This window comes from Xenopus laevis, chromosome 2S (assembly GCF_017654675.1).
Source record: "Xenopus laevis strain J_2021 chromosome 2S, Xenopus_laevis_v10.1, whole genome shotgun sequence".
Lineage (NCBI taxonomy): Eukaryota > Metazoa > Chordata > Amphibia > Anura > Pipidae > Xenopus > Xenopus laevis.
This window is the reverse complement of record NC_054374.1, coordinates 132,661,782-132,689,448: the sequence shown is the minus strand read 5'-3', so window position 1 is coordinate 132,689,448 and position 27,667 is coordinate 132,661,782. Positions and strand designations below refer to the sequence as shown.

Genomic DNA, 27,667 nt, shown 5'->3' with positions numbered 1-27,667 from the left:
CTCTGTCAGCAAACGAGCATATATATATATATAATACACAAAAGCCATGAATATCCTGTAAATTATATCCTTATAAACGGTGAGTTCTGATGTCATCAGTTATAAACGGTGAGTTCTGATGTCATTTCCGTCACATGACTCACCGAAACTTGTGTATTATAATAAATAAAGTACCCCCAGTTGTAAAATATGAGGATATTAGAAGTAACCTCGGAGTTCCATGACCTGTATAAAAACACTCGGCCTTCGGCCTCATGTTTTTATATGGTCATGAAACTCCTCGGTAACTTATAATATCCTTATATTTTACAAAAGGGGGTACTTTATTCACTATATATACACCCTAGCCAGCATTTCTAACCAAGAGTAATTCAACTAGTCTGGTACTACCGGTGGGTACTGGGCACATGCAGAGAAATGTATGTAAACAAGGTGGCAGGGTCAGATGGCATACACCTCCGGGTTTTAAGAGAGCTTAGTTCAGTTTTAGACTATTTCTGATTTTCTCTTTCATCTGGAATGGTACTTGTGGATTGGAGGAAAGCTGATGTCATTCCAATATTTAAAAAGGGATTAGCCTGGCAATTATAGGCCAGTATGGTGGACAAATTATTTGAAGGCTTGTTAAGGGATCACATTCAAAATGTTGTCCTGGTGAATAGCATTATGAACAGCAATCAGCATGAAGGATAGGTCATGTCAGACAAATTTGATTGCTTTTTATGGAGGTTTTTTTTTTTAAACAAGCCCCAAAAATGAGTTACTGTTATTGCTTATACCAAAAATGCAAACTGGGAATAAAAAGTAAGCAGCAAAGTATCCTTCAAGGTTGTCTGCTTGAAAAGCACATAAATCATATGCTGGAAAGAGTCTAATAACTGGTTTAGCTAGGACAAGGGTATTGGAAGCAATTATCCTCCAGCAAGTCTCGCATATCTGTTATGGAACGTGCATATAAGAGGTACTTTAAAATAAATAATCCATGTTTTATCGCATGGACAGAGCCCTAATTACTTCGAAAGAAGACAATTTTGTTCTGTCAAAAGAAAAATTGGACCAGTCCTTGGATCAACACTGTACTAAGAGTATTAATCATCAGGTTGGATTTTACTTGCACCCAACCCATTCTTTAAACAATGTAATCCATCTGCCAGTACAACCCCTTCAAGTAGAGAATTTGACAACTTTTCTATAAACAAATAAAATCACATTGGGCAGAATAAAATTTGCCCACTTTTTATCCAATGTTTCGATAGATATAATATTTAAATATGCACTGTTTATAAACACAGGGTAAATTCTGTAAGGACCACTATTGACACATTTCCCATTTATTCTGTTCTTGCATTGTTACAAAAATCTTATTAAGCTTTCAATAAACACACAGATCTTCAGTCAAGTGCACACCATGGGATCTATCCACTGACAGGATTAAAATACTTGTAAGCAAAGGGTTCACAGTTTGGTTTTTCCATTAACGGTTGTGAACAATGTATTAACAATAACCATTATTGACTCAGGTAAAGAAGACCTGACAATAACAATTCAGCTTGCTGAAGTCAGTATCATTATGGAATGATCATTATAATGAAAAATTCCAACTGCAACGGCTTTTGTATTCCAATTTGCCTTTGGGCAATGCTAATAGAAGTAACATGCTTCTTGAACTAAGAATATAGTGATAAAATATTATGTGACCATTTGGGACACATCTAGTACATCAGTACTGACTTCACCTTGCAAGGCAGTGGGATCTTGCAAGGTGAGAAGTGTATATGTTGGATATATGGAAATATGAAGCCTATAAATTTACAGAAGAAAACAATGACTGCAAATGTAGCTACTGTCGTTATGATGGTACCAAAGTGGTGGAACAAACCCTTGTTGTACTGTAGTCAGCCAGGACTAGAGCTAGAGTTTCTGTTTTTGGCCAAGAAACCAATTATTAAAAGCTGACTGTACAGACATACCTCCCATTTTCTGCTGGACAGTTCTGATTTTGACAGTTTAAACAGCAGTTCCGGATTTTTATTAAAAAGTCCAGAGTTTCTCTTTGATCCCTTGAACTGACTGACCCCAGAAAAAGATATAAAGTTTCTGAAACTTAATTAAAATAATTAGCTTTTTGGCAGAGAGCCCAGAACACTCAGCACCTGCACTTAGAAACATCTGTAGAAATTTCAGATAAGCAAAGATACAATTGTAACTATTTAAAATAAGCGTCTCTTGGGGAAACTGAGACACAGCTTAAATGGCAATTTCAGCTTCATTATCAAAACTGTTATAACACATAAAACATTGCACTAAAACTTTCCATAATCTCCCTAATTGTGTAAAATGGATATGGTAATTAGGGGGTGTGGCCACAAAATGGGCTTGGACAATGTTGCCGTGCTGTGCCCTGCAGATCTTTTTCATTTTCTTTCCATTTTACAAATGTTTGGAGGTATGTACAGTAAATATTTTAGTAGTGACCTGTCTTACAGAGTTGCTACTCGGAAATCCAAAAAGGGGTTGGAAACTAATTTCTCTAAGAACTTGAAACTTGTTAGAAGATAAAAAATACAGTGAAATAAAATTATATTATTAGAAAATGATGTGTTTTATGTTGAAAAACTGCCCTTGCTCATTGTTAGACTGCACCACCTAGGGCCCACAAGTGAACATCCAGGACACACACTAAAAACCATTACATAGAAATGTGCTAAATTGTATTGGTGTGACGTTTGTAGGGTTGAAATAAGAGAGATGATCAAAATTCAGTGGGACCCACAGGGGATTTCCTGCTACCATAGTAGGCCAGACTGACCCTGGAAATGTCTTTTTTCATGAAGGCTAGCAGTTTGGGAAACACTCAGTTAATTATCCCCATCACAATAAGAGGAAGCGCATCTTTTAAATGAAAGCAAATAAAATAATACATAAAATGGAGTTGGAATTATGTTGGTTAGGAAACATAATGTTCTTTAAATTTTAATAGGAATATGACATCAACATTATATATATATATATATACACATACGCACATACAGTTACTGTGACCATTTTAGGTTTCCCACAGAACGGTTTGTACATAAAGGGGCCCATGTTACATACTTTAATAAAAGTCAGAGAGTTGACTAAAGATGAGAAAGTTGTAAGGAATGATAGGATCATAATACCAATGAAAACATTTCCAGAAATGGAAAACTTATCTTTAATTAAGTGAGATGAACATACGTGAGAGCGATTTACAAAGTGGATAAACTTCAGGATACGGAGAAAGCATTTAAATATCCATGTTTTACTACTTTAAATGGTAGGACACATGGTTAGGTCACCACATCCAGTAAAAAAATTTGTGTGGCTGTGGTATAGCATTTATAGTAGGGAGAGATGGTGCCTATAGTAGTAATAGGGATAATAGTCTCTGGGAAGAGACTGTGGCTGTGGGATAGCAGGTATAGTAGGGAGAGATGGTGCCTATAGTAGCAGTGGGATAATAGTCTCTGGGAAGGGACAGTGGCTGTGGGATAGCAGGTATAGTAGGGAGAGATGGTGCCTATAGTAGCAGTGGGATAATAGTTTGTGGGAAGGGACTGTAGCTGTGGGATAGCAGCAGGGTCAGACTGGGGTGCTTGGGGCCCACAGGGGCTACTGCCTGAGGGCCCCCTTGCCGCTACGGAGCGGCACATTAGTCCTTACACGCGCTGTGCCGGGTTTGTAAGTATGGTGCAGCGTGACGTCAGTGCGCACGCACAAAATTATTACTTCGCCTCGACCCCCGACAAAGTGGGGTCGCGCCACTAAGAAGTGGATCCGGCCCACCAGATTTTTTCACGGTTTTTCGCCAGCCCAGTCTGACACTAGATAGCAGGTATAGTAGGGAGAGCTGGTGCCTATAGTAGCAGTGGGGATAATAGCCTCTGGGAAAGGACTATGGCTGTACTATTCCCTCAAATCACTGACCCCAAAATAGAACTCGGTGTGTTTTATAGGGGCATAACCGTAATGTTATTTTGGGTGGTACATAGTAGGGTGAACAAGGTTGTTTCAAAGCACCAGTTAGAGCACCATAGGCTAAACAGTCTCACAGACAATCCCATATAGTACAGTGGCAGTGAAAAGGTTAATGTGAATACAGAGGCAATGGGACCCTGAGACACTGCTGTCTTATCTTGCAAATTTAAAACAGATGTTCCCACTAAAGCCGGCCCAGATATTTTGCTAGTTTTTCTGACTTGGGAATTTGTGCAAGGAAAACAGCAGGAGATTCCGTTTATGGCATTTTCTGAATATAACATTGCTTGAATATTTTCTGTGATATTGTCAGATAAAGGATGGAGATTATGGAAAAGCCTGAAGTGTTGCCCGCTGCTGAGAAAAGATTTATGATTGTAGTGCCACAACCAAAACATTAACATGCCTCCCAGCATTTGAGAAATGAAAACAGAGGACTATAAAATGTGTTGCACGCAGCACAGCGAAATTTTTCTTACCATGCCCATTTTATGACCACACCCCCTAATTACCATGTGCATTTTACAAAATTTGGTAGGTCATGAAAGTTTTAACACATTTCTGTGAGTTTTAGGGCCATGTTTTATGTGTTACAACAGTTTCAACTAGTGAAAGTGAAATTGCCCTTTAAGATGCTAGTCTCAGTTTCCCCAGGAGACTTGCTTATCTTAAATAGTTACAAATGTATCTCTACTTATCTTAAATTGCTACAAACGTATCAAAGTGTAAGCGCTGAGTGTTCTGCAAAAAGCCTCTTATTTTAATTAAGTTTCAGAAACGTTGTATCTTTTTCTGGCATCAGTGCAGGAGATCAATGACAAACTCTGGACTAATAAAAATGTGGGACTGCGGGCTGAGCTGTCAAAATCGGGAATGACGCGCGAGAAAACGGGACAGTTGACACGTATGCATTAATCCAAATCTCAGTTCTATTTCCTGTCGAGAGCATTCCAGACTAGAATATATATATATCCCTTTGAAGTGCATTTAGTCCAATGTATATTCCTTTTTTTCTAAACACTGCCCTTCCAACCATTTGCGGTAGGAAGCCATTGGAAAAGCATGTGTAATGTATATTATGCCAGAGGGGAGGATTATAATGCTCTAAAGGAGTCAGTAAGGCCAGACTGTTTTATGAAGCTCCACTGCTGCTCACATGCTGCTACCCTGGGTTAAGGTCCGGGCAGATTGAAGCTTCAATTATAGTAACTTAATATGAAATAGAGTATGTGTTAGCACATAAAAGGTGAACAAATACACTTGTCTACCTATTCAATCACCATTTATCACTAACATGCAGGTATCACAGTGCTGGCACCATAGATACTACTGATGTACAGGTTGACAAAAATTCAGCCCACACCCAGCAATAACCCACCAACTCCCAACAGCACCTTCATTTATAGACCCACATCTGATCCGCCCATCTCTGATGTCACAAAAAGGTACGGGGCAGGCGTGTGCGCATATAAATGGAGGCTTACGGAACCGAAAGCCAGCAGAATAAGGTTGTAGGTGGGAAGAGCAGAAGAGCTAAACCCAAACCTATGGGTGACTTGCATAATGTAGGTGGCCCGAACCAGCAGGGTGAAGCCAGTGTATAGGATAGCTCTTTTCATAGCACTTTCTACTAAGCTGCTGTGTAAAATGAAATTCATTGAAAAAACTGTGTAAAAATCGATGTAAAAAAATGGCGAGTTTATCAAGGTGTAATTTTACACCAAGCAAACTCCAGATTTGACATTGCTTCCTGCAGAAGTCACTCTAAGAAAAACACACATTAAAATTTTACACCATTTTTTACACAGCAAAGCCTGGCAATGTCTGGTGTTTTATCCTGCTGTTTTTTTTTACACAGCATTATAAATATTCCCCTTATTGTAGTAGTTGCCAAAAAAGGGCATATATTTATCAATAGAAGATCCTTTTCTCTAGGAAGATGATTATTACTTTAAAAATCAATTTTTGTATACTGTATATAAATTAGAGTTTGGCTCATAGTAAGTCCATGTCTTTTTATACTACGATTTATAGAACGGCCGCCATGGGATTAGTTACAGTGGAAGAGAAAATTAGAAGGTGTGTTCATAATGTAAAAATGATCTGGCTCCTATTCCTCAATACCTTGAATACCTGCAAGTTTATTTATAAAGAATAGTCAGCTGATAACTATTGTGTTTTTGCGCTGAAAGTAAAATTTAAGGGATGCGGGATTTACCCAGAGTAGCCCAGATTAACTAAAACTGGATGCCATTTTTGGCCAACAAATACTGTAGCAAAATACCCAGTTCCAACAGCAACTACTTCGTTATATAACCTTTTATAAAGAAAGCTTGAGACCTGGGATTTTCTGGATAAGGGATCCCATATCTGGCATAGAGTATACAAAAAGTTAAAGGGCATCTCCACCCAAATCTAATTATTATTATTATGTTATAAAGCAATACAGGTATAGGATCCATTCTTTGGAAACCAATTGTCCAAAAATTCTGAATTACAGAAAGGCTATCTCCTATAGACTCAATTATAACAATCAAATTTTCTCTGTAATAATTAAACAGTACCTTGTACTTGATCCAAACTAAGATATAATTAATCCATATTGGACGCCAAGCCAGTTTATTGGGTTTATTTAATGCTTCGATTATTTTCTAGCAGACTTAAGGTATGAAGCCCAAAATTAACAAAAGATCCATTATCCAGAAAACCTTGGGCCCAAGCATTCTGGATAACAGATCCCATACCTGTACTGTACAATTCTGGATAACAGATCCCATACCTCTGCTGTACAATTCTGGATAACAGATGCCATACCTGTACTGTACAATTCTGGATAACAGATGCCATACCTGGACTGTACAATTCTGGATAACAGATCCCATACCTGGATTGTACAACAAATGCGTGTATACGTTGAACATTTATAATACTGATACAGTAAGGTAACTGCCCAAAACATCAATTACATTAACAGATAATATCACAACCAATAAAAACTGTTCAATAATCCATATTTAAAGTTGCTTAGATTTGCATTTTTTTGCATTATGCAGAGTCAGAATGGATGTCTGAATGATGAATTGTAGAGGGCCTGAAAAAACAAATAAGCAAAACAAAGTAAGAAAAATCCTTAGAGCCAATCTGCTGTTTGATGTCAGTGACCCCCAACAAGCAGAGAGTACTTTCAGCTGCCGGAATAGAAGAATAGAAGAATTTAGAATTATAATAAATTTATAGTGAAGTGAAAGTTAATGTAAAGGTGAGCTACATCAACATATGATTCAGTGAAAACCTCAATCTAAAGGGCAGATTTATCAAGGGTTGAATGTAGAGCTCATGGGAATTTGTAATAACTTCCATAAACTCCCATGAACTCGAAATTCGAATAAAAAAACGACCAATCAAAATTTTTCCAAAAATTCAAATTTTTCAAACTCAGGTGAATGGGATCTACCCACAAACTCAAATAAAATTCTAATCTAATTCAATTCGAGTTTTTTCTTAAAAAAAAACTAGGTTTTCAGGAAGGCTGCAAACAACTCCAAATTGATCCCAGGACGTTCCCCATAGGCTAAACCAGCAATTCAGCAGGTTCAAGGTGGCGAATAGTCGAATTCAAATTCTTAAGGGGCCAGTACATGATAAATTTCGAAAATCGGATTTGAATTTTTTTAAAAACTCGAATCGAATTTGAACTATTCCCTAGTCGACTTTCACTAAAAATAACTCAAAAATTCGAACATTTTAATTCAAAAATTTTTGTTTTTAGTAAACAGCCCTGGCATTGATTATTTTAATTTGTTAAAGAATGGATTCCCATTGATTTGGCAGTGGTTCAGCTGGTAATTTCAGAGTGAGATCAGCATTAAGAATCTCGGAGATCAATAACAGCTGACTCTGTGCCGTCCTGTATCTGCCAGCCCAGTGCGATTTTGTAGAGACGCAGGTTGTGATAGCCCAGGCAGTACCACACACAACAGAATAGCAAGTGTGGAAATCACACTAATGACAAGCAATTAGCAGGCCAAGTGTGTGTGACAGGCTGGACATGTGCATAGAACCCTAACACATGACGGGATAATTCAATGCTCTCTGACAAGGCACATCACATAGAAAACTCCTTTGTACAGAGGAAGATTTTAACGAGCAACAGTAAAGCATGCAGAGTCATGTCATTAGTCAACTGCCCACACAAGACTATTTAAAGCAGTGCCCATAAGCCCATAGGGATAAGTCACAGTTTCTTTGCCATCTTGTTATTATCCTTTATTAATTTATTTCAGGCCAAACTATTATAAATCATTCAAATCAGTCCCTTTCCCGGGGGAACTGACAAACTAAGGACCCTATCACATTCACACAGTCAGGTCGGTTATGAACTATTGAAAGGAGAACTAAACCCTTGAAATAAATATGGCTAAAACTGCAATGTTATATATTCTGAACTTATTGCACCATCTTAAAGTTTCAGCTTGTCAATAGCAGCAATGATCCAGGACTTCAAACTTATCACAGGCTGTCACCATCTTGGAAAGTGTCTGCGACACACACATGCTCAGTGAGTGGGCTCTGAGCAGCTGTTGAGAAGCTAAGCTTAGGGGTCGTCACCAATTATCAAACAGAAAATTAGGTTGGCCAGTAATGTAAGCTGATGCTACAGGGCTGATGCTAGTTGCACTGGTTTCTGTGCTGCCATGTAATACTTATCTGTATTAATTACTGATCAGCCTTATATTGTGACATTTATATTTATGTGTACTGTTTATTGTGAGTCTGTCCCTAAGCTCAGTAAGTGACAGCAGCACAGAGCATGTGCAGTGAATCAGCAGAAAAGAAGATGGGGAGCTACTGGGGCATCTTTGGAGACACAGATCTTCCCTGATAAATGGCTGTGGTTGTCTAGGGCTGGTACAGAAGCCCAAAACATAATGTACAACATTTCTAGCCTACTTCTTTAGTTTAACTTTCCTTGTCCTTTAACCTGCCCGTATGTTTTGGAGTGTGTGAGGAATCCCCAGTACCTGGGGGGAAAACCCATGTAATCACCTTGTGTCACAATTGTGGACAATAAGGAGAGAAGATGACATTATGATATACAGTATATCTGAATCCTGACTCCTTCTGATCTGTAGGACCATTGAGCAGCATAATGCAGTAGAAAAACTTTCCCATGGTTTGGTGGGTATTACACTTAATTGGGTGATTGCTTTCATGAGCACCAATACATGGCATTAGTAACTGTGGATCCTCAATAACAAATGACTCTAATAACCACATCGAACCATGGTCAATCTGTATACTCATCTGCTATTTACTCACTTGTCAAGTAAATTAAAAAATGCTAGTAATATTTTAAATATGGTACTGATAACCAAGATTCAAGACTGCACAAATGCCTAAAAAACCCATTCCGTCCATGACGAAAGGTGAAGGGATGTTACAGACAGCTTGTCTATCCAACATTTAATGTACCTATACAACTGACCAACTGGAATTTACACCTGGCGCAGTGTACCAGTCAGACGCATTAGTTTTTATTTACGTGATGTGGCTAAATCCCCCGTGTGAATCAAGCCTTAGGAAATGTTCTGCTCCCTGCTGATTCTGTACTGCTACTTGCCTTCAGGGATAAAACACCATTCACACATAATTCTAGGCAACAATACATTATATCACAAAGTTTCATATTTCCAAAACATATTTTATGAACAATTTAAGTTTAAATCTCAACACTCACTATAGAGAAAGGCAGGGACGCCATGATGACTAACACAGGGGCAAGACTGATGCCACTAATTTGCTGTAGACTTATATAAACTGCCTGTTGATTTGTTTTAACTCTTGCACTGATTTTAGTGAATGAGCCCCATAAATGTGCAAAAGTTAGTACACTATTACCTGTGGCACATCTGTTGGGGAAAGAAGGAGAGGGAGAGATAAGGGAAGTATTGAGCGGATGGCAACAACATAAGTACAGTGTCAGACTGGGATGTCAGGGGCCCACCAGAAGACCTTAGGCTGAGGGCCCACTTTCCAAACTATTATAACTCCTCTCCTCACTCAACCTCTTTATTATCCTAGTCTCTTTTCTCTACATACTATACTCTGTTATTCCATTATTAAGCCTCTTTGTTCCCATGCGCGTCATCATCATCATCATTGGGAGAAAGGCAGCGCCCGAGGACATGCGCACTACAACATAATTATGCCTAATGCGCCTCAGGCTGCATCGGGCAGCAGAGCGGAAGGTGCCTGTAAAAAGTGTGACGTCACCCTTCGGAGAGGGTAGCTGCTTATACATCAGACCAGGGAGAACAGTTTGAAAATTGTCAGTAAGTTCTATGTGCAAAAGACCTTAGTTGGAAGGCTATTTATGGTTTGCCTTTCCTTCTCCTTTAAATAATTTGGGGAAGCTGCATTTCCCTTTTAAGGTCATTAATGCCTATAGGTGCAAAAGCTCACAAGGGAGTTGCCCATAGAACCAAACAGCAAATAGTTTTGTTGGAAAGCAAAGCTCTTATTGATTGTCTGCTAACAGAAATTGAATAAACACAAATCCTGGCGCTATAATAGGAAGTCTCCCAGTTCACAATTTATGGCCACAATTCCTGGTATGTACATATTCTAGGTTTAGCACTCGCTCACCGTTCAAAATTTGTGGCCCGGGTGCCCCATGCCCCGGACCTCACGCTAGTAAATTTGGAGCGGTACAAACTCCCCTTACATCAAGTTCAACAAGAAATCTTACCCAGGATGTGCTGTGACCCAGGTGCTGCCGCCCTGAGTCCGTCACCAAGGAAAACGTATCCACAACTTGCAGAGTATTGGTTGGACAGCGCACTCCAGGGCCCTCTTCATACAGAATCGCTCGTTTCCAAATTAAAGTTTAAAACACACTTTATTTAAACATCTTGGTACACCATTTACACAGCGCCATGAGGTCAGACGCGTTTCGTGTCACTGCACTTCATCAGAGACCTGCTAACAGAAATTGCACTTGTAGAATTCATTACTAGTGATGGGCGAATTTATTCGGCAGGCGCAAATTTGCGGCGAATTTGCGGGATTCGCCGCCAGCGAATACATTTGCAAAACGGGCGCAAAAATTTGCTGGCGAAAATTCTAAAAACAGACGCCGGCGTCAAAAACGAGAGAAATTCGCCCATCACTATTCATTACCTTAATAAGAGCAATTGCAAGATCTGCCCACACAACTAGGCCTCCAATCACAGCACTCCAGGGGTGTGGGCAGCCCCTCTAGCCTTGTCAAGTTCTCATTCCTTATTCTGTTCTATGGGACACTGAACCCATATATCAGCCTTCACAACAAAACAGAAATAATACCTTTTTGCGTTTTTAACATTTAGTATTTTACTCTATTTTTAAAGCTTTCCTTTGTTCTTGGAGTGAATGCTCCCACCTATTTACTTTCTTCAGAGCAAGGACAGAAAGAATTCTGACCTCTGAATATTTGTATTTATTTCATATACATATTTTTAAGGTTCATCGTCTATTTTAGTCGGTACTTGCTGTTGCTGTGGTAACCTTCTGCTACTGGAATATGCCACTTCAGCTCAATAAGTTCCCTTCACATTGCGCATAATGGTGATTACACACCATTTTGTTTACTGGTGTCACTATAGTGTGCTATAAGAGGAAAGTATGGCCTATAAGATACTGCCTGCATTACTTAATTTCTTCAATTGGAGCAATGTCTTAATAATTACTGTTCCTTTTATAGAGGATGGCCCCTATCCAGGTCTTAGTTTAGATTAAGACCAGATTTAGTTGCTGGGGAACCCTGGAGCCACCACCACCCTATACATTGTAGTAATTCCAGGGTTCCTACAGCGAATTGTGTCAATGGCCGTGACAGAATTGCGGCAAAATAATCATGCTGATGCCACTTTAATGCCACACTCCAAAAGTGTTGTAGTTTTACAAATCGGAGCATGTGCAATGCATCAGCCTAAGACACAAAGATTTAAAATCCTGGGAAAAAATACTGCATTTTGGGGAAAAAAAACAAGGTAAGTTGGGTCTAAAAATATGCACTGTGTGGAGCCTTAGGATTTGGTGTCACCCTAGGATATAGGTCTGCCTGTTGTACTGTAATCCTGTAATACAGAGAACCAACAGACTGTCTAGTACTTCCCCTTCATAGAGTAATTCTACTGCACTTCTTCAGCTCTGTTACAATCTCTTTGTAATAACAATTTCCTTAACACATAGACACCATCTCTCCCTACTATACCTGCTATCCCACAGCCACAATCCCTTCCCGGAGACTATTATCCCACTGCTACTCTAGGCACCATCTCTGCCTACTATACCTGCTATAACAGAGCCACAGTCCCTTCACAGAGACTATTATCCCACTGCTACTACAGACACAATCTCTTCTTACTATACCTGCTATCCCACAGCCACAATCCCTTCCCAGAGACTATTATCCCACTGTTACTATAGGCACCATCTCTCCCTACTATACCTGCTATCCTACGGCCACAGCCCCTTCCCAGAGACTATTATCCTACTGCTACTAAGCTCAGCACCATCTCTCCCTGCACATTCTTAGTGTGTTCTGGGTTGTTGTTGCTAAGCTAAAAAAAATTTGGAAGTCATCCGCACAACAGCAACCAATGAGATTACATCTGTTATTAAAACTGATGATACAGGGCTGATTATTAATTAATTTTGATGCAGTATGCACTCATTTATGCTGCCAGCATGAATATGAATTACTAATCAGCCTTGTATCACAAATGTATATTGTACACATGTTTTATACTGTCATATCCTAAACTTAGGTTACAGACAGCAGCCAAGAGCATGTTCTGTGAATTGGCAGAAGAGAAGATGGGGCATTATTTGGGGAATCTTTGGAGGCACAGATCTTTAACTGCTAAATGACTCTGTTGACCTTAGGCTGGTACAAAACCCCCAAACATAAGGTACATTTGCAGCCTAGTTTTTTGTTGAGTTTTAGTTCTCATTTAATCTTAAGCCTAATGTTTTAGGTTTGAAATGTGTTCTGTTTAGATATCGTATTTTATTTCCATTAAGAATGCATCAGTCAAATCAGACGAATGCAACTCCACAACAGAAGAAAATATTTTTTGTGGCGATGTATTATATTTGAGTTGTTAATTAAAAAAGAAGTATATAAAGTTTCCCTTGTAAATTATTATTGAAGCTTTCTCAGTTATATTCTGTTCAATTGTACTTCAAATGTTTACACTTCACCAAATGCTTTACTTGCTATAAAAAGAATGACACTTGGGGTCCAAGTCCACTGGAATTTCCAATTTTGGTGTATATTATTGACTTTTTTTTTATTAAAAATACCATGCTTTGGTCACATACAGTAACCTGGTGTCTGTTAAAGGTCACTTTATGAGACAGAAATGTTGGATTTAAACATTTTCTTGCTGTATTTTCATTTAAAATTTTCATACTAAGACCCAGTACCAGACCAAAATGAAAGGGTGCCTTAGGCAAGTCTTCGTGTGGTCAAGCATGGATATGGCAATGTTTATAAAGATTTGCTTTACAGTATGTTCATGGCTGATATATATTGTTATAAATATAATATAGAAAGAGAGCAAAATAGGAATTTACAACGGAAGGATTAGCTCTGTCATATATATGCACCTCTGCTTTAAAATAGGTATGTTACAATTGTTTTGATGTAAATTTATATGCACGCTTAGAAAACTTCCTAATAAATATCCTGCTAATAAATATCCTGAGTGGGCATGGAGCCCTTTAAATTAAATACTAGATTATTCCTCTTTTACATATACATAATGCTGCATACGGATAACGATTTTCTCCATTAAAACTCTGCAGTAAGCATTAATGGAGGAGTGTAATAAAAGTCGGTAACGGAAAAATATTTGCAATGCGAAAAGTTATGCCTTTGCGCGAATTCAATATAGCTTTTGCAAACCCGGAAACTGTTTAGCGAGCTCTTCCAACTGTGGAAGAAGGTTAGCGAATTTTAAAGTTCGTGCAAGTGCACATTGAATGTAATAAAACTTCTTGTTGAAAAAGTTATGTTTTCTCCAGAACATTGCAACACCTTTAAGCACTTCTTAAAAGTGCACAATTTAAATTCACAATGCAATAACAGTTTTAAGAAGAATATTACATTGCAAAATTAGATTTTTTTATTCTTTATTTGTGGAAATTGTTTTTCTCTTTGTAACTTTTAGTGCATTCCCCCATAAGATTATACCATCTTTTAAAAAATTTGCAAAATCTCTTTTTATATTTTAGATGCTACAACGTAAGTATGGGGGGGTTTCGTTGTATGGGTCAACAGCAATAAATTGTCAGATATTATGAAGCCAGACAATAAAGGCCCCCATACGCGGGCGATAAAAGCTACCGACAGGCCGAGTCGGCATCTTATTGGCCCGTATGTGGGGCTATCCGCCGGGCATCCTTGATTCATATCTGCCCGAAAGTCGGCCAGATGCCGATTGGCCAGGGTAAAAAAAATCTCGTCTGATCGCGGCCACATCTGTTAGTTGATGTGGTCCCGTAATCCGACTGCCCGTATCGCCTCCATTCTGATCCGATCTTTGTACCCTAGGGCCCACGATCGGATAAGCCCGATATCGCAAACCTTAATATAGGCATATCGGGGAAAGTTCCGCTCGTTTGGTGATCTCCTGTGTATGGCCACCTTAAGGGAAGGTTTCTCTACAGTCATGTTCCCTTACTTGTACAATATTTGATTGCAGACAGTGTGTGTATTACAGAAAGGCTTACACACTGAGCTTTTGGCTCCCAGCTTCTGACCAGGAGAAGGAGGGAGAAAGTGAGTGTGCAAGAAATGGAAAGAGGAGGGAGTGGGGGGGGATGGGGTAATGACAGAGACAGGAAAACATATTAAGTACCACTGTTACATTTATTTCTGTATGTGGTATCTCTCTCTGTCTCTCTCATGGCCAGATGTTAACTCTTTCCGCACCTCAAGTTGCAGAAACAGTTACATGTGACTCCAAGGTACTGTCAACAAGGATCACTAGAATTCCCACTAGTTTAATACTTCCATGTAAGGCTTCTTTCGTGCTGGTTTTTTCAAGCAGTATTATTATAACTGAGTGTAAGTCGGCTTCCTACAATTATGAGCAATTCAATACACTAAATAGCTATGGGATTCATTATCCACAAACCTGTTATCCAGAAAGCTCCTGATTACAGGAAGGCCATCTCCCATAGACTATATTTTAATCAAATAATTAAAAATGTTTAAAATAGCTTCCTTTGTCTCTGTAGTAATAATAAGACCCTACCTTCTACTTGATCCTAACTAAGATATACAGGTATAGGACATGTTATCCAGAATACTCAGGACCCTGGGTTTTCCAGATAACGGGTCTTTCCATAATTTGGATCCTTATACCTAACTCTACTAGAAAATCACGTAAACATTAAATAAACCAAAAAGGCTGGTTTTGCTTCCATTAAGGATAAATTATATCTTAGTTTGGATCAAGTACAAGGTGCTGTTTTATTATCACAGAGAAAAAGGAAACCATTTTTAAAAATTTGGATTATTTGAATAAAATGGAGTCTATGGGAGATGGCCTTTCTGTAATTCGGAGATTTCTGGATATGGGGTTTCCGGATAACAGATCCCATACGTGTAATTAATCCTTATTGGTGGTAAAACAATCCTTTTGTGTTTATTTAAGGTTTAAATGATTTTTAGTAGCCTTAAAATAATGCAAATACCCCTTATCCGGAAAGCCCCAGTTCTCAAGCATTCTGGATAATAGTTTTCATGGCTGTACTACCAACATTTATAGCAATGTCGTATGACTATTCAAAACTGTTTGGTTAGCTCCAGACACATCTTCAGCACAAACACAGAGAGCACATAATCAATTTTACCTCTTTTGTGTTAGGACAGTGTTTTTCCATTGAACATCTCTGACAACCCTACATATTGCTCACACTCTCCCATCCTCCCAGCAGATAACTCTGAACTGGAATGCATCCCCAGTAACTACACTGAAGACATATGTTGCATGGTGGGAATGCCATTTAGTTTTCTCTCATTGAATGTTTCTAAAGTGGTCAGCCTGGTTTATCTAATAAGGTATGAAGTGCAGACAGGGCCTCCTAAAGCACTCCCATTGAATCTGATGTAAAGAGTCCACAATTAAATGGCTTAACTGAAAAATTTAATGTTATATAGGCCTATGTCGGAAATAAGAAAAGGTTGACGTGAGCTGCCTTTGGTTTGTACCCATAGGGTGGATGTTTTAGTACTATGGGCAGGTGAGTTTGACCCTACAGAAGCACTTGACATGATTTGGAGGGGTTAGATTCCATTAGTTATAAGCAAAAGAGGCCAGAACCATGGAAGCACACAACAAAAGATATCAACATTATACAAATATGGCAAAGGCGATAAGTAATGCATGGAAATACTAAAAATCCCATGATGCCCTGTAAAGGTTACTAACATTAGAACAGCAGCAATACAATATGCAGTCACCTCACAATGTCGCTATTAATACCAGGCTGTAGGCTTTTAGAACAGATTTATTTACACTACAACTCCCATGATCCTGTAACGTTCCTCATCACTGGCATTTGAGGATCGGCTATAAATCACATAATACACTTTAAGGTCTACTCCAACATGAGTGCACCAGTGGAAGATAGAAGTGAGGAAACCATGTTTATAGTGAGAATGGGCTGCTGTTACCACAATGCTTGTGATGGTAGAGAAAAAGTTTAACCATGTTTTAAAATATAAGGATATATAAGTCCAAGGCCATATAAGGGAACAAGGCAAAGTGTTGTACTTTTGCAGGTAGAGGAATTTGAGTGTAGCTTCTAATTATCTTAGATTGTAATGGGGCTACAACAATTCTTATAATACACATCTTTTCATATTCATGTTACATAGTTACATAGTTAAGTTGGGTTGAAAAAAGACTAAAGTCCATCAAGTTCAACCCCTCCAAATGAAACCCAGCTCACATACATTTACACACACTCTCCATGACCTCTCCATACACTCACAAACTATATATGCCCATATCTATATTAATTGTAGACTTTAGTATTAGATATTATTTTAGTATTGGATATTATGCTTGGCCAAGAAATCGTCCAAGACCCTTTAAAAGCCATTAACAGAATCGGCCATCACAACATCATCCGGCAGTGCATTCCAAACCAACTGCCCAACTGGTGTGTGTGTGTGTACACATAAATAAGTATAATGCTCTATTCAATAATAAATTCAATATATGCATTGTCCATAGCCTCCTACTGTATACACAGAACATATTTGGACATTAATTTAAACAGAAAAATGAAGTTGTCATGGCAAAGGAAGCCAATTCTAACACAACAAGTTTAAAAGAATTTCAGATATTATATATTCCGAAAAGGCATTGGAACTTTTCTTTAGTTTATGGATTTTAGAGTATGGCCCCATGGAACTGAAGCAGGGGTGCTTCGCCAATGAGGCAAGTTGAGGCTGTCGCCTCAGGCGGCAGCGCCCCACTAGGTACCAGGGGCAGCAAAAATGCTGTTTCTGGTACTTTAAGAGCGAATTTCCGGGGGAGGGGGGGCAGCAGCAACTGCTGCTGCCTCAGGCGGCGAAGGGGCCAGGATCGCCCCTGAACTGAAGGTATTCCATATAATTCTCATTCCAATGGCACTTCGGGGAGTATAGCTGAGCTGTTATACTAAACATGATCTATGTTCCTACTAAATGTGGTTCCCTATTATTATTACTTCTGTTCAATGTGGGATTTTGTTACAGGACAGAAAACGGAAGATGATGAGAGCTTTATTGCTCGAAGGATCTCCCTGGTGCTTCAATAGCTTTTTTATAAACATGGCAATTACATTTTTCACTTTTTTGAGACAACACATATAATTAAGTGACTGTCACATCTACCTTCACCCTGCACTTTAGTTACAGGAGGGATCACTTCTGCTACGTATACTTGTTACATTGTTCTTCTGCTGTACTGTTTGCCAATACGCAATAGCCTTACCCCAATTAATAATACTGAATATACAACGTGTATTAGTCTCAGCACAATGAAACACACTTTCAGGAACTGCAAGTATCCAGATGCCTTCCTGTAACAGGGAAGAAAGATTTAGAACAGACAGAAGGGAATACACTTTTGAAGTGGTGGTTGACCTTTAAATTCACATTTAGGGGCTTATTTATTATGCTGTGTAAAAAAACAATGGGATAAAACACCACTCAAACAGCATAGAAATATAAGCAATATAAAATAATGGCGTCAAATCAGGCGTTTGTATGGTGTAAAATTACACACACTTACGCCATTTATTTTACACAATTTTTTACACTTTTTTCAGTCGAATTTCGTTTCACACAGCATAATAAATATTCCCCTTAGTATCTTATAGAATGGCTAATTTTAAGTAGGGATTCAGCTTTTTTCAGCAGGATTCAGATTCGGTCGAATTTGCGACCGAAACGAATCAGAATCCTAATTTGCATATGCAAATTAGGGGTGGAGAGGGAAATCACGTGACTTTTTGTCACAAAACACAGAAGTAAAAATTGTTTCCCCCTTCCCACCCCTAATTAGCATATGCAAATTAGGATTCAGCTTCGGTTTAGTATTCGGTCAAATCTTTCACAAAGGATTCAGGGGTTCGGCTTAATCCAAAATAGTGGATTTGGTTCATCCCAAAAAAACATATGTGATTTATGTGACTTCCCCAGAAGCAATATAAAATGGCTGTAAATCTGGCGTTTGTATGGCGTAAAATTACTCACACTTACGCCATTTATTTTACACCGTTTTTTACACTTTTTTCAGCCTATTTTTCGTTTTACACAGCATAATAAATATGCCCCTTAGTATGTTATAGAATGGCTAATTTTAAACAACTTTTCAATTAGCATTATCTTTTTTATAATTTTTGAATTATTTGCCTACTTCTTCTGACTGTTTCCATCTTTCAAATGTGGGTCTCTGACCCCATATAAAAACAAATGGGGTGGCAGACATGGCTACTGGGGGAGATTAGTCACCCAGAAACAAATTGCCTTTTCTTTGGGCGACTAATCTTCCCTAAATACCTTCCCGCCAACTTAAATTTAAATCGCCAGCGGGATGGCACTCGGAAAGCTTAATTTTCTGAAGTCGCCCGAAGTTGCCTCACAAGGAAACTTCAGGCTACTTCGGAAAGCCTTCCCGCCAACTTGAATTTAAATCGCCAGCGGGATGGCACTCGGAAAGCTTAATTTTCTGAAGTCGCCCAAAGTTGCCTCACAAGGAAACTTCAGGCTACTTCGGAAAGCCAAAGCCATCCGAGTGCCATCTTGCTGGCAATTTACATTCTAGTCGGCGGGAAGGCATTTAGGGGAGATTAGTCGCCCCAAGAAAAGACGATTTGTCACTGAGCGACTAATCTCTCCCAGTAGCCATGTCTTCCACCACCCTAAGGCTATAAACTGCTACTTTTGTATTACTCGTTTTTCTATTCAGGCCCTCTCCTATTCATATTCCATTCTCAAATCAAATCAATGAATGGTTGTTAGGGTAATTTGAACCCTAGCATACAGTTTGCTAAAAATTGCAAACTTTAAAACTGCTGAATAAAAAGCAAAATAATTTAAAAAAATAAACCACAAATAATAAAAAACGAAGACCATTTGCAAAGTGTCTCGGAATATCACTCTGTACTCCATACTAAAAGTTAATTTAAAGGTGAACAACCGCTTTAAATGTCCTGACCCTACAGGTCAAACCATAAGCATGATGTTATGTTCAAGTTACTTAAGGTTTCACTTCAGGAGACCATACAACGTAGTCAGTAAGCCTGGAATTACCATCCCAGAGGAAAAGCATATCAGCTAAACAGAAAGATAATGCAGTCAGATAATGTAAATGGTAACACTGATCTTAACACTGATCTTAACATAAGAGCTATACTGTATATAAGTGGCTTTGGAATCTTATGTCCCACAGAAACATCATGGAAGATGTGCTCCCAGACTAGATACCCCCAGTAAACAGAATATTTGCTATAAGGGGCATAGCCAGCATGAGAAACAAGCAGAAGCATCACACAAGGATCAGTATGTAGAACACATTAGACTTTACAGGAATCTGTGTAGCTGAAAGCAGTGGCGTAACTAGATGTTGCTGGGCCCCACAGCAAATTAATTTTAGGGCCCCCAACATATCCAGTGTTTTACCAATATATGTTCAAATTGCTCATCAATGAGAGCCTCATGGGGCCCCCTGTACCTCCTGGGCCCCCCTGCAGCCGCAGGGTCTGCTTCCTCTGTAGTTACGCCCCTGGCTGAAAGGCAGCTATAAATGAATCTTAAAAGGTTTTTCAGTTTTTCAATGTGAACATATGTGGTCCTAATCTGCTTTCTTATCAGTCTGTAGCCTTGCAGCCTTGGCATGGGGAGATGGAAGCTTCTCTAATAACAGATGCCCAGTCTTGGCAAGTTGGAAACATAAAAGATAAGCCTTGACTTCTGGCTGACAAATAGGCTCCCATGAAACAGCACTATGTGTGCTGTTGAACTACAAATCACAGAAACCCTTGTTTTTTTAACTCTGAAAGCAAAGGGAAAGCTGGGAGCTGTAGTTGCACAAGAGCTTGAGGACCAGCAGTTGCTTATCACAGGTTTATCATTGGCAGAAACCCAAACAAATGCAAGAGAAAGCCCACATGAGCAGCACTAACCTCTCACCCGGGCGTAGCAGCAGCTGCACTGAGACAGGACCTTTCGGAAGAGATTTTGGCAAGCACAGCCGTGGCGTGGGTTGCCCCCTCTCATTGCTCCCCAGGCATGGCAATGCCGAGCCCGGTCCTGTGCATGCCAGGGGATGAGGCAACCCCAATCAGCCTTCACTCAATGTAAAGTCACCAAAGCAGAAGGAAGGAAGGTAGAAATAGAAGAGCAATGTCCAGGAGCAGCGATGTGAGGCTACACAGGACTGGGCACATCGGATGTGCAGGGAGACAAGAGACTGAGAGAAACCAGCTGCTGCCCTGGAGCTGCCTGAGAGAGGCTGAAGGAAGCGTCTCCTTAAGTGGCACATTCGCAGGGCTGTTTCACTGCTCAGAGCTGCTTGGAAGGAGGAGCCAGTGGCTCTTCCAGTAATCGCCTTGCACTCCCTCCATGGCCAGCTCATTCCCCAAGCTCTACCACCAAATTTCTGTGTCCCCTCATTGCTCCTCTGCTTCCAGCAGCTACTTATACAGATGCAACTTGCCTACCTTTGCCTTCTCTTTTAACCTCTTAATTACAGACTATATTCTCCCCAGGGCACAATTATATTTATTAATCAATGCAGTTACATGTGTATCTTATTACGGAATTCTGTTATTACTTGGTCTTGTATTCAGGGATTTGTTATTTGAACTATAACAAAGTGTTTCTCAGTGCAGACTGCAGTGCCATTATACACAACCCATAACAGTGCATTACATATACTGTATAATGATCACCTGCATAGCTCAGAGAGAGAGAGAATAGGCACCTTTATTATCAACAAATCCCTTTATTGTGATCTATAAGGGCTCGGGCATATGAAAGCTCTTACCTGTTCTCCCCTGCTTTCAGTTTAAAGGGGTTGTTCACATTCAAACACTTTTTTTCAGTTCAGTTGGTTTCAAATAGTTTATCCAAAATAAAGACCTTTACCAATTGCTTTCTATTTAAAATTTTATTTTAATTTTTTTTATTTTAATTGCTAAAATTAAAGTGTAAAGATTCATTTTTCACCTTCTAAAGCAGCTTTGGGAGGGGAGTCACCGACTCTGCAACTGTTCTAAACTGATACATTTAGTTGATACATTTCTTATCTTTAGCCCTGCTGAGCAGAATCTCTGGGTTTCATTAAAGGCAGTTGTTAGTACTGATACAATAGTTGCTAATATACCACAGATACTGCTGAGAAATGTATCAACGAATTGTATCAACTAAATGTAGCAAATTGTAACAGTTCAGATTAGATGTGCAAACCCGCCCTCCCTTAGCACACCCGCATCCCCCTTCCGGGTTGCTTTTATAGGCCCCGCGCTGACCAGCCCTGCCAATGATGTCACAAAAGGGGCAGGGCGAGCAGGCGCAGCGTCTATAAAAGACAAACCAAAAGTCGGAAGCTGGCATTTCACAGTGGTCGTCACCCGGAAGGAAGAGTGCGAGGTCAGTACCCTCTACCATTTTCCCACAAAGTCTGTATAGTACCAATAATTACTATACCAAAGGCAGGCGCTTATAACAGACAGTATGCATTAATCATAACTCTTCTATTGTAGAGATCATCTCTTGGCAGATAAACTACAATAACCAGAATTAACCTGTGAACCAGACGCTGTGAATTGTAGTTGAACAACAGATGGAAAAGCTCACCGTGAAGAACCCCATATGGAATGTTTGCCGTTGCCTGGCTGTACAGACACATACACACTCACTCATTAAGACACTAAACAATAGTTGTATATTAGCAAGGATGTCAGTGTGAGCAGTTGTGCAAATGTTTGTTTAATACAGAGGCTGGCGAGAGCGAAATAGATGATGCTTGATTGATGGAAAGAGTGTACTTCTGTATCTTATTAATTGCTACTCTGTAACTTGTATCCTCCTTGCCCTTTTCCTATCTGAGTCTGTCAAGGCCAAGTCAGTCTATTCTATTAATACCCATTGCAGCCATGGGAAGGCATGGTAGTTTGTCAATGAGGTGTGGAAGAGAGTCAGACAAAAGCTGGTGGTTAACCCTTTTTGTAATGGAAGAGCCTGCGGGTTGATTCAATAATGTTACAAGTTAATGAACCAGAATAGTAGAACAACAAATGCAACTTCCCATGGTATTTATCCATACATTTCCCCAATCCTCATGCCTCATTTCCCTTGAGCTGCTCTTATTAAGAGCTGGTTCTCATAGCTCTTCATATTTCCTAATGAGAAGGCTGTACTGAGCACTACAGGCCAAAAGAAGCTGATGGGGAAAGTGCAGCAAGTGAAGATAGCATTCAAAGCAGGTAGCAGGTGCTGTATAAATCAACTTTAAACCACTAACAAACTACATTTGTACTTGATGGGTATGTAGTTACCCGACTACAAAGGACCTGAGAGATCAGCAGGCAGTATGGGGCATTGTGTGCACAAGGCAGAAGAATTAATATTAAGAAATTGTGTAGGGTTATAATTTAGTGGAGTTTACGTTATACTGTATATACCATTAGAACAAAGAAAGAGATGAGCTCCCTGGGGATGTTACAATGATGAATATTTCCATCCATTCTCTCTATAATGAAGCACCCAATGCACTTTCTCATAGGATAGGGGTACTCATAAAAAGGCTCCAAGCTGGGATGCCGTCAGATTTATTTTTTTTCTGTAGGATTTCCTTTTATTACAGTCCATGGATGTACAAAAACTGAGAAATGTATCTTTTTCCTATGCCTCAAGCAGTTGATTATAGTAGAACCCCTATTTTACATTTTCCAGGGCGTCAGAAAAAACATAGGGAAAGTATGTATTATATTATGCATTAGTAAAAATAAGTGAAAATTTAAAACTAGGGGATGTAAAATTGAGATTCCACTGTATTGCCCATCAGCAGCTCGTCAAGAGATATATGGTTTCATTTGCATCATTTCTGAGACACATAATCAGGAGAACTGGTGTTGATGTGTAGTCCTTCAATTCAGATATTACCATTCTATCTGGTTCCTAAGCTCACTGACTTGACACCTTACAGAAGCCTCACAAAGCTCATTGTGACTTTTAATAGACAACAAAAGGCTTTCCAAAACCCCAGGGTCCTCCAGAGGCCTTCCTCAATGCAATACTGCACTTTTAGCTGTAATTGTTAATAAATAGTAGAGTAGCACAGTGGGGTAGCATGGTGACATCTTGCATGACTTTATGTCCATCTCCCTGCACCTGCTCCTGGTCAGTGATTGCTGAGAAAAGAGCATCAAGCGGGTGAGGTAGTGTCTACTTGCCCTGCTACACTGCTCTTACATGCAAAGGAGCCGTATACTACTTAACAGCTGGTAAATTCAGAGCTCCCTAGCACTTTGCATACATTGTTGCTCCCAATGTTACGCATCTGAATGACGTGCAAGCTAGGGGGCATCTCATGTTCCCCTAAAACCACTAATCATGAACACAACATGTCATACACTGGCTGACATTGATTGACAAAATCTTTCTCCAGAGTTTGCCACCAAAAAACGTCCACAGACTGGAATGTTTTGTAAAGAAAAACAAGTTGCACGAAAAATACTCCCACATTTTGTGAACTTTCACCATTTTGCCTATTTTTGGAGCTATCCATGGGTGACCAAGTAGATCTGTTCATTTGGTGACCTTGGAAGCTAAATGCAAACACCTGTACCTAAGGGTGAAACGTGCAGGGCAGCAGCGCCATGTTTTTTGCACTTTGCACCCTGCACTTCTGAATTAATACTAACGAACATATTTCATGACACTTAAAACATGCAGAAATCTTAATTAAACATGCAGGCAGAGTATATAACGCTCACCCTTTCAACTGCATGACACAATAAATAAATGCATGGCACAAGTACTGTGGTACAAAGCCTTCACTATGATCGCTCATGCACACTATGCTATAATTAACTTCATTTATTTTGTTTTTACTTCTTTGGCGAGTAGGGGAGATCTATTTTTATACCAGATGTTTTTAGCAGGCATTCATGGTATGTGACAAAGTAGATTGAAAGGTGATGTTTTCTTTTAATCAAACATGCCAGGGAAAGGATTTCAGGGTTACAATTGTAAAAATAAGAAAAGGCTTGCCATGGAGCTTCCTGTGCAGCCAGCTAAAGGTAACGTGATGTTTCCACTTTATCTGGGATTTTGGCAGCCATTCAGATGGATCTCAGATCTTCTGCATCTGCCTGAACCCCTTCGTTTTTAAGCATGAAGAATAGCACATTCATGCACTGCTTGCTAGCAATAAAACCAGAAATTAGTGCCACTCTGAAATGTTAACTTTAATAGCTATTGCATCCTTCTGCCCTGAATCTATAGGGTGGAAATAAGTGTCAAGACCACACAGATAGAAGCTGATACACAAACAGTGGCACTAGGGCAAATGAATGTGTGTTCACTCCAATGCTTGGTTCTTGCAGAATGTAAAGGCTTTTATATATCCAGCCATTACATTGACTGCTGGCAGAGCTGGGGCTCCCCAAAGCCACCCACCCTTGGCAGCTAAATGTTTGCCAGCCTGTTGGTGGGATGCAATCAGCGCAGGCATTGGCCTACATCACCTTTGGAACAGATGGCAGCACACACAGGGACATTAATGAGATATTCACATTTTGAAGTAGTTATTTTTCCCCCCCAAATAAAGAGATAAAAAAGCTGTTCTAATGACTCTGAGCCAGGAAGAAAGCCAATGAAATGAAGAACTGGATTCCAAACCACAAAATGTACAGTTTTCGACTGTGAAACCCTAACCCAAAGTTAAAAAAAGCAGCAGGAAGAGAACCTTTTTATAATGGGGCTTGCTGGAAACTATGCAAGTTCTTGCCAGAAATTCTGCCTCCAAACATCTCAAGCAAATTTGCTATTAACCACTCAGCTGCTGATGGGCGCGAGAGAGCTGATTAATCTGCAACAGTTACTAGCTAGGGTGATAGAGATATCTATGTTAACACAGTTTAATTAGCTATATCTGCTATAACATAGTCATAGCCGCCTCTCAGATACTGTTTTCCCCACTGCTACTTTAGGCACCATCTCTCCCTATTATACCTGCTATTACAGAGCCACAGTCCTTTCCCGGAGACTATTATCCCCACTGCTACTATAGGCATAATAAAATGACATGTTCAGTTTCCATGTAAAATTCTGGCATAAAAAGCAGCAGCTGCTCAAAAATGCTGTAAACCATTACCCATTGCCTGTTTTTTTTTTTTTTTTTAATTGTTTACTTGCTGCTTAAATTTCTTCCACTGACTTGATTATTTCATAAAATTTGCACAGCTTTTTTGCCAAAATCTCCACTTTTGTTTTTTTTTTAGAAATAATAAACTTGACGTTTGAGCCTGGAATTCAAAGCGTGTTGTAAGCCACTGTTTATTTATTAAGAAGTCCTACATCTTTCCAGACTGCATCTGTGTGCATATCTGTCCTATCTGCTTTTTACCATCCTCTGTTTTAAATGAAAGGGCTATAACAAACTATAAAGCACCATAAAGGTAAGAGTGCATACTTTGCATCTGACATATAAATATAAGTACTTTTGCACATGCAATTCTTATAGGCATAAAATTCTTTATCCATAACTTTGCATGGATCAGTGCTGTCCAACTTCTGTTGTACTGAGGGCCGTAAATTTTTTTGGCCTACGTGGTAGAGGGCCGATAATGCAAGCCAGTTATCTCAAGAACTTTTAAGACCATGTCCACATTAACGGTGGTAACACACCAAAAAAAAAACAAATGGTTGGTGCTCACTACATAGATATCACTCATTTTAGGGTCATACCCTTAAATATACCATAAACATACCCTTAAATACATATGCTACCTCCTCCCCTGTGGATAACACATCAGAAGAAGACAAGTAACCTGCCTGTATGTTTTTTGAATGTTGGAAAAACTAGAATATGCAGAGAAAACCCCAGATATATATAGTACCTGGCTGGATCTGTCCCAGTGCTACAAGACAGCAATATTGACCACGATACCACTGTACTGCTATGAAAGTGAAAACATAACCCATATAAAAGTCGGGTTTACATTTAACTATTAGTCCTGTAAATGTTGCTTAAACATATAAATGTATTTTTGCTTGATTCTCCACCTTCTAAAATACCAAAATTGCTACCCTTTTATACCCAGGCAGGTAAATATATTCTTAAAAATGTTCAGGTCTAGGTACTTTCTTCTAGAGAACCCCTGTCCTTGTTCAGTTCACAACACTTCTGAAATGTATATACACCTATACAGGCATACAAGGCATAACAGGGAAAAGGATAAATATGGTGACACGGTGTCCTAAAGAAAATGCCCCACTGCATTGATTTTTGTTTTTTTATGCTTTCCCTGAACCTTGATGGGAGCTACCATACTAATTAATCTGATAAATATATTTTTATCTTTAATTCCTAAGGGAATAGTGCCATCCAGTGACAAAACTGTAATGAAACGGTAGAGTGCTCAGTTGGATTTGCTGAGCATTAACTTCTACAGTAGTCATCCATTCTTTGCGTTGAAAATTGAAGCTAAATAAGCTTGATTGTTGTTTTCTACAGTCATAGTTGTTATAATACCTGTTATATATTGCATGAACTACACAGGGGTACATTACAACTGATACTGTGCTCACAAGGTTTACACGGACATCAGAAGAGGCACAAAAAGTTCTGCCATGCCACGGCTACGTTTAATGCGTCAAAAATATTTTGACCACGCCCATTTTGTGAAAAGTCTGAACACATTTCTGAGGGTTTTAGGGCCGTTTTAGGGCAGGCGCACAAAGGCAGATTCGGGGAGAGTGCCATTGCGCTGGCGTTTTCTGAGGGTTTTAGGGCCGTTTTAGGGCAGGCAGAAGGCAGTTCGGGGAGATTGTTGCCCTACAAAAGAGGCGATTAGTTGCCAGGCGGCTAAATCTCCCCGAATCTACCCG

At 39.4% G+C, this 27,667-nt stretch overlaps 1 protein-coding gene across 2 annotated transcripts in view; it reads right to left on the bottom strand.

The window, feature by feature from the left end:
* The window catches only part of arhgef25.S (Rho guanine nucleotide exchange factor 25 S homeolog), a 150,444-nt gene that overhangs the window by 73,390 nt on the left and 49,387 nt on the right, over window positions 1-27,667 (bottom strand). Inside the window, exon 1 of one of the 2 annotated variants that reach the window (XM_018250088.2) lies at window positions 20,734-21,390. The exons of the other annotated variant lie outside the window; for it this stretch is intronic. Within the exon in view, the coding sequence (XP_018105577.1) occupies window positions 20,734-20,827 (94 nt within the window). The 5' untranslated portion in view covers window positions 20,828-21,390. Of the gene's footprint in view, window positions 1-20,733; window positions 21,391-27,667 lie in introns of those variants that run through there. 2 annotated transcript variants of the gene reach the window in all.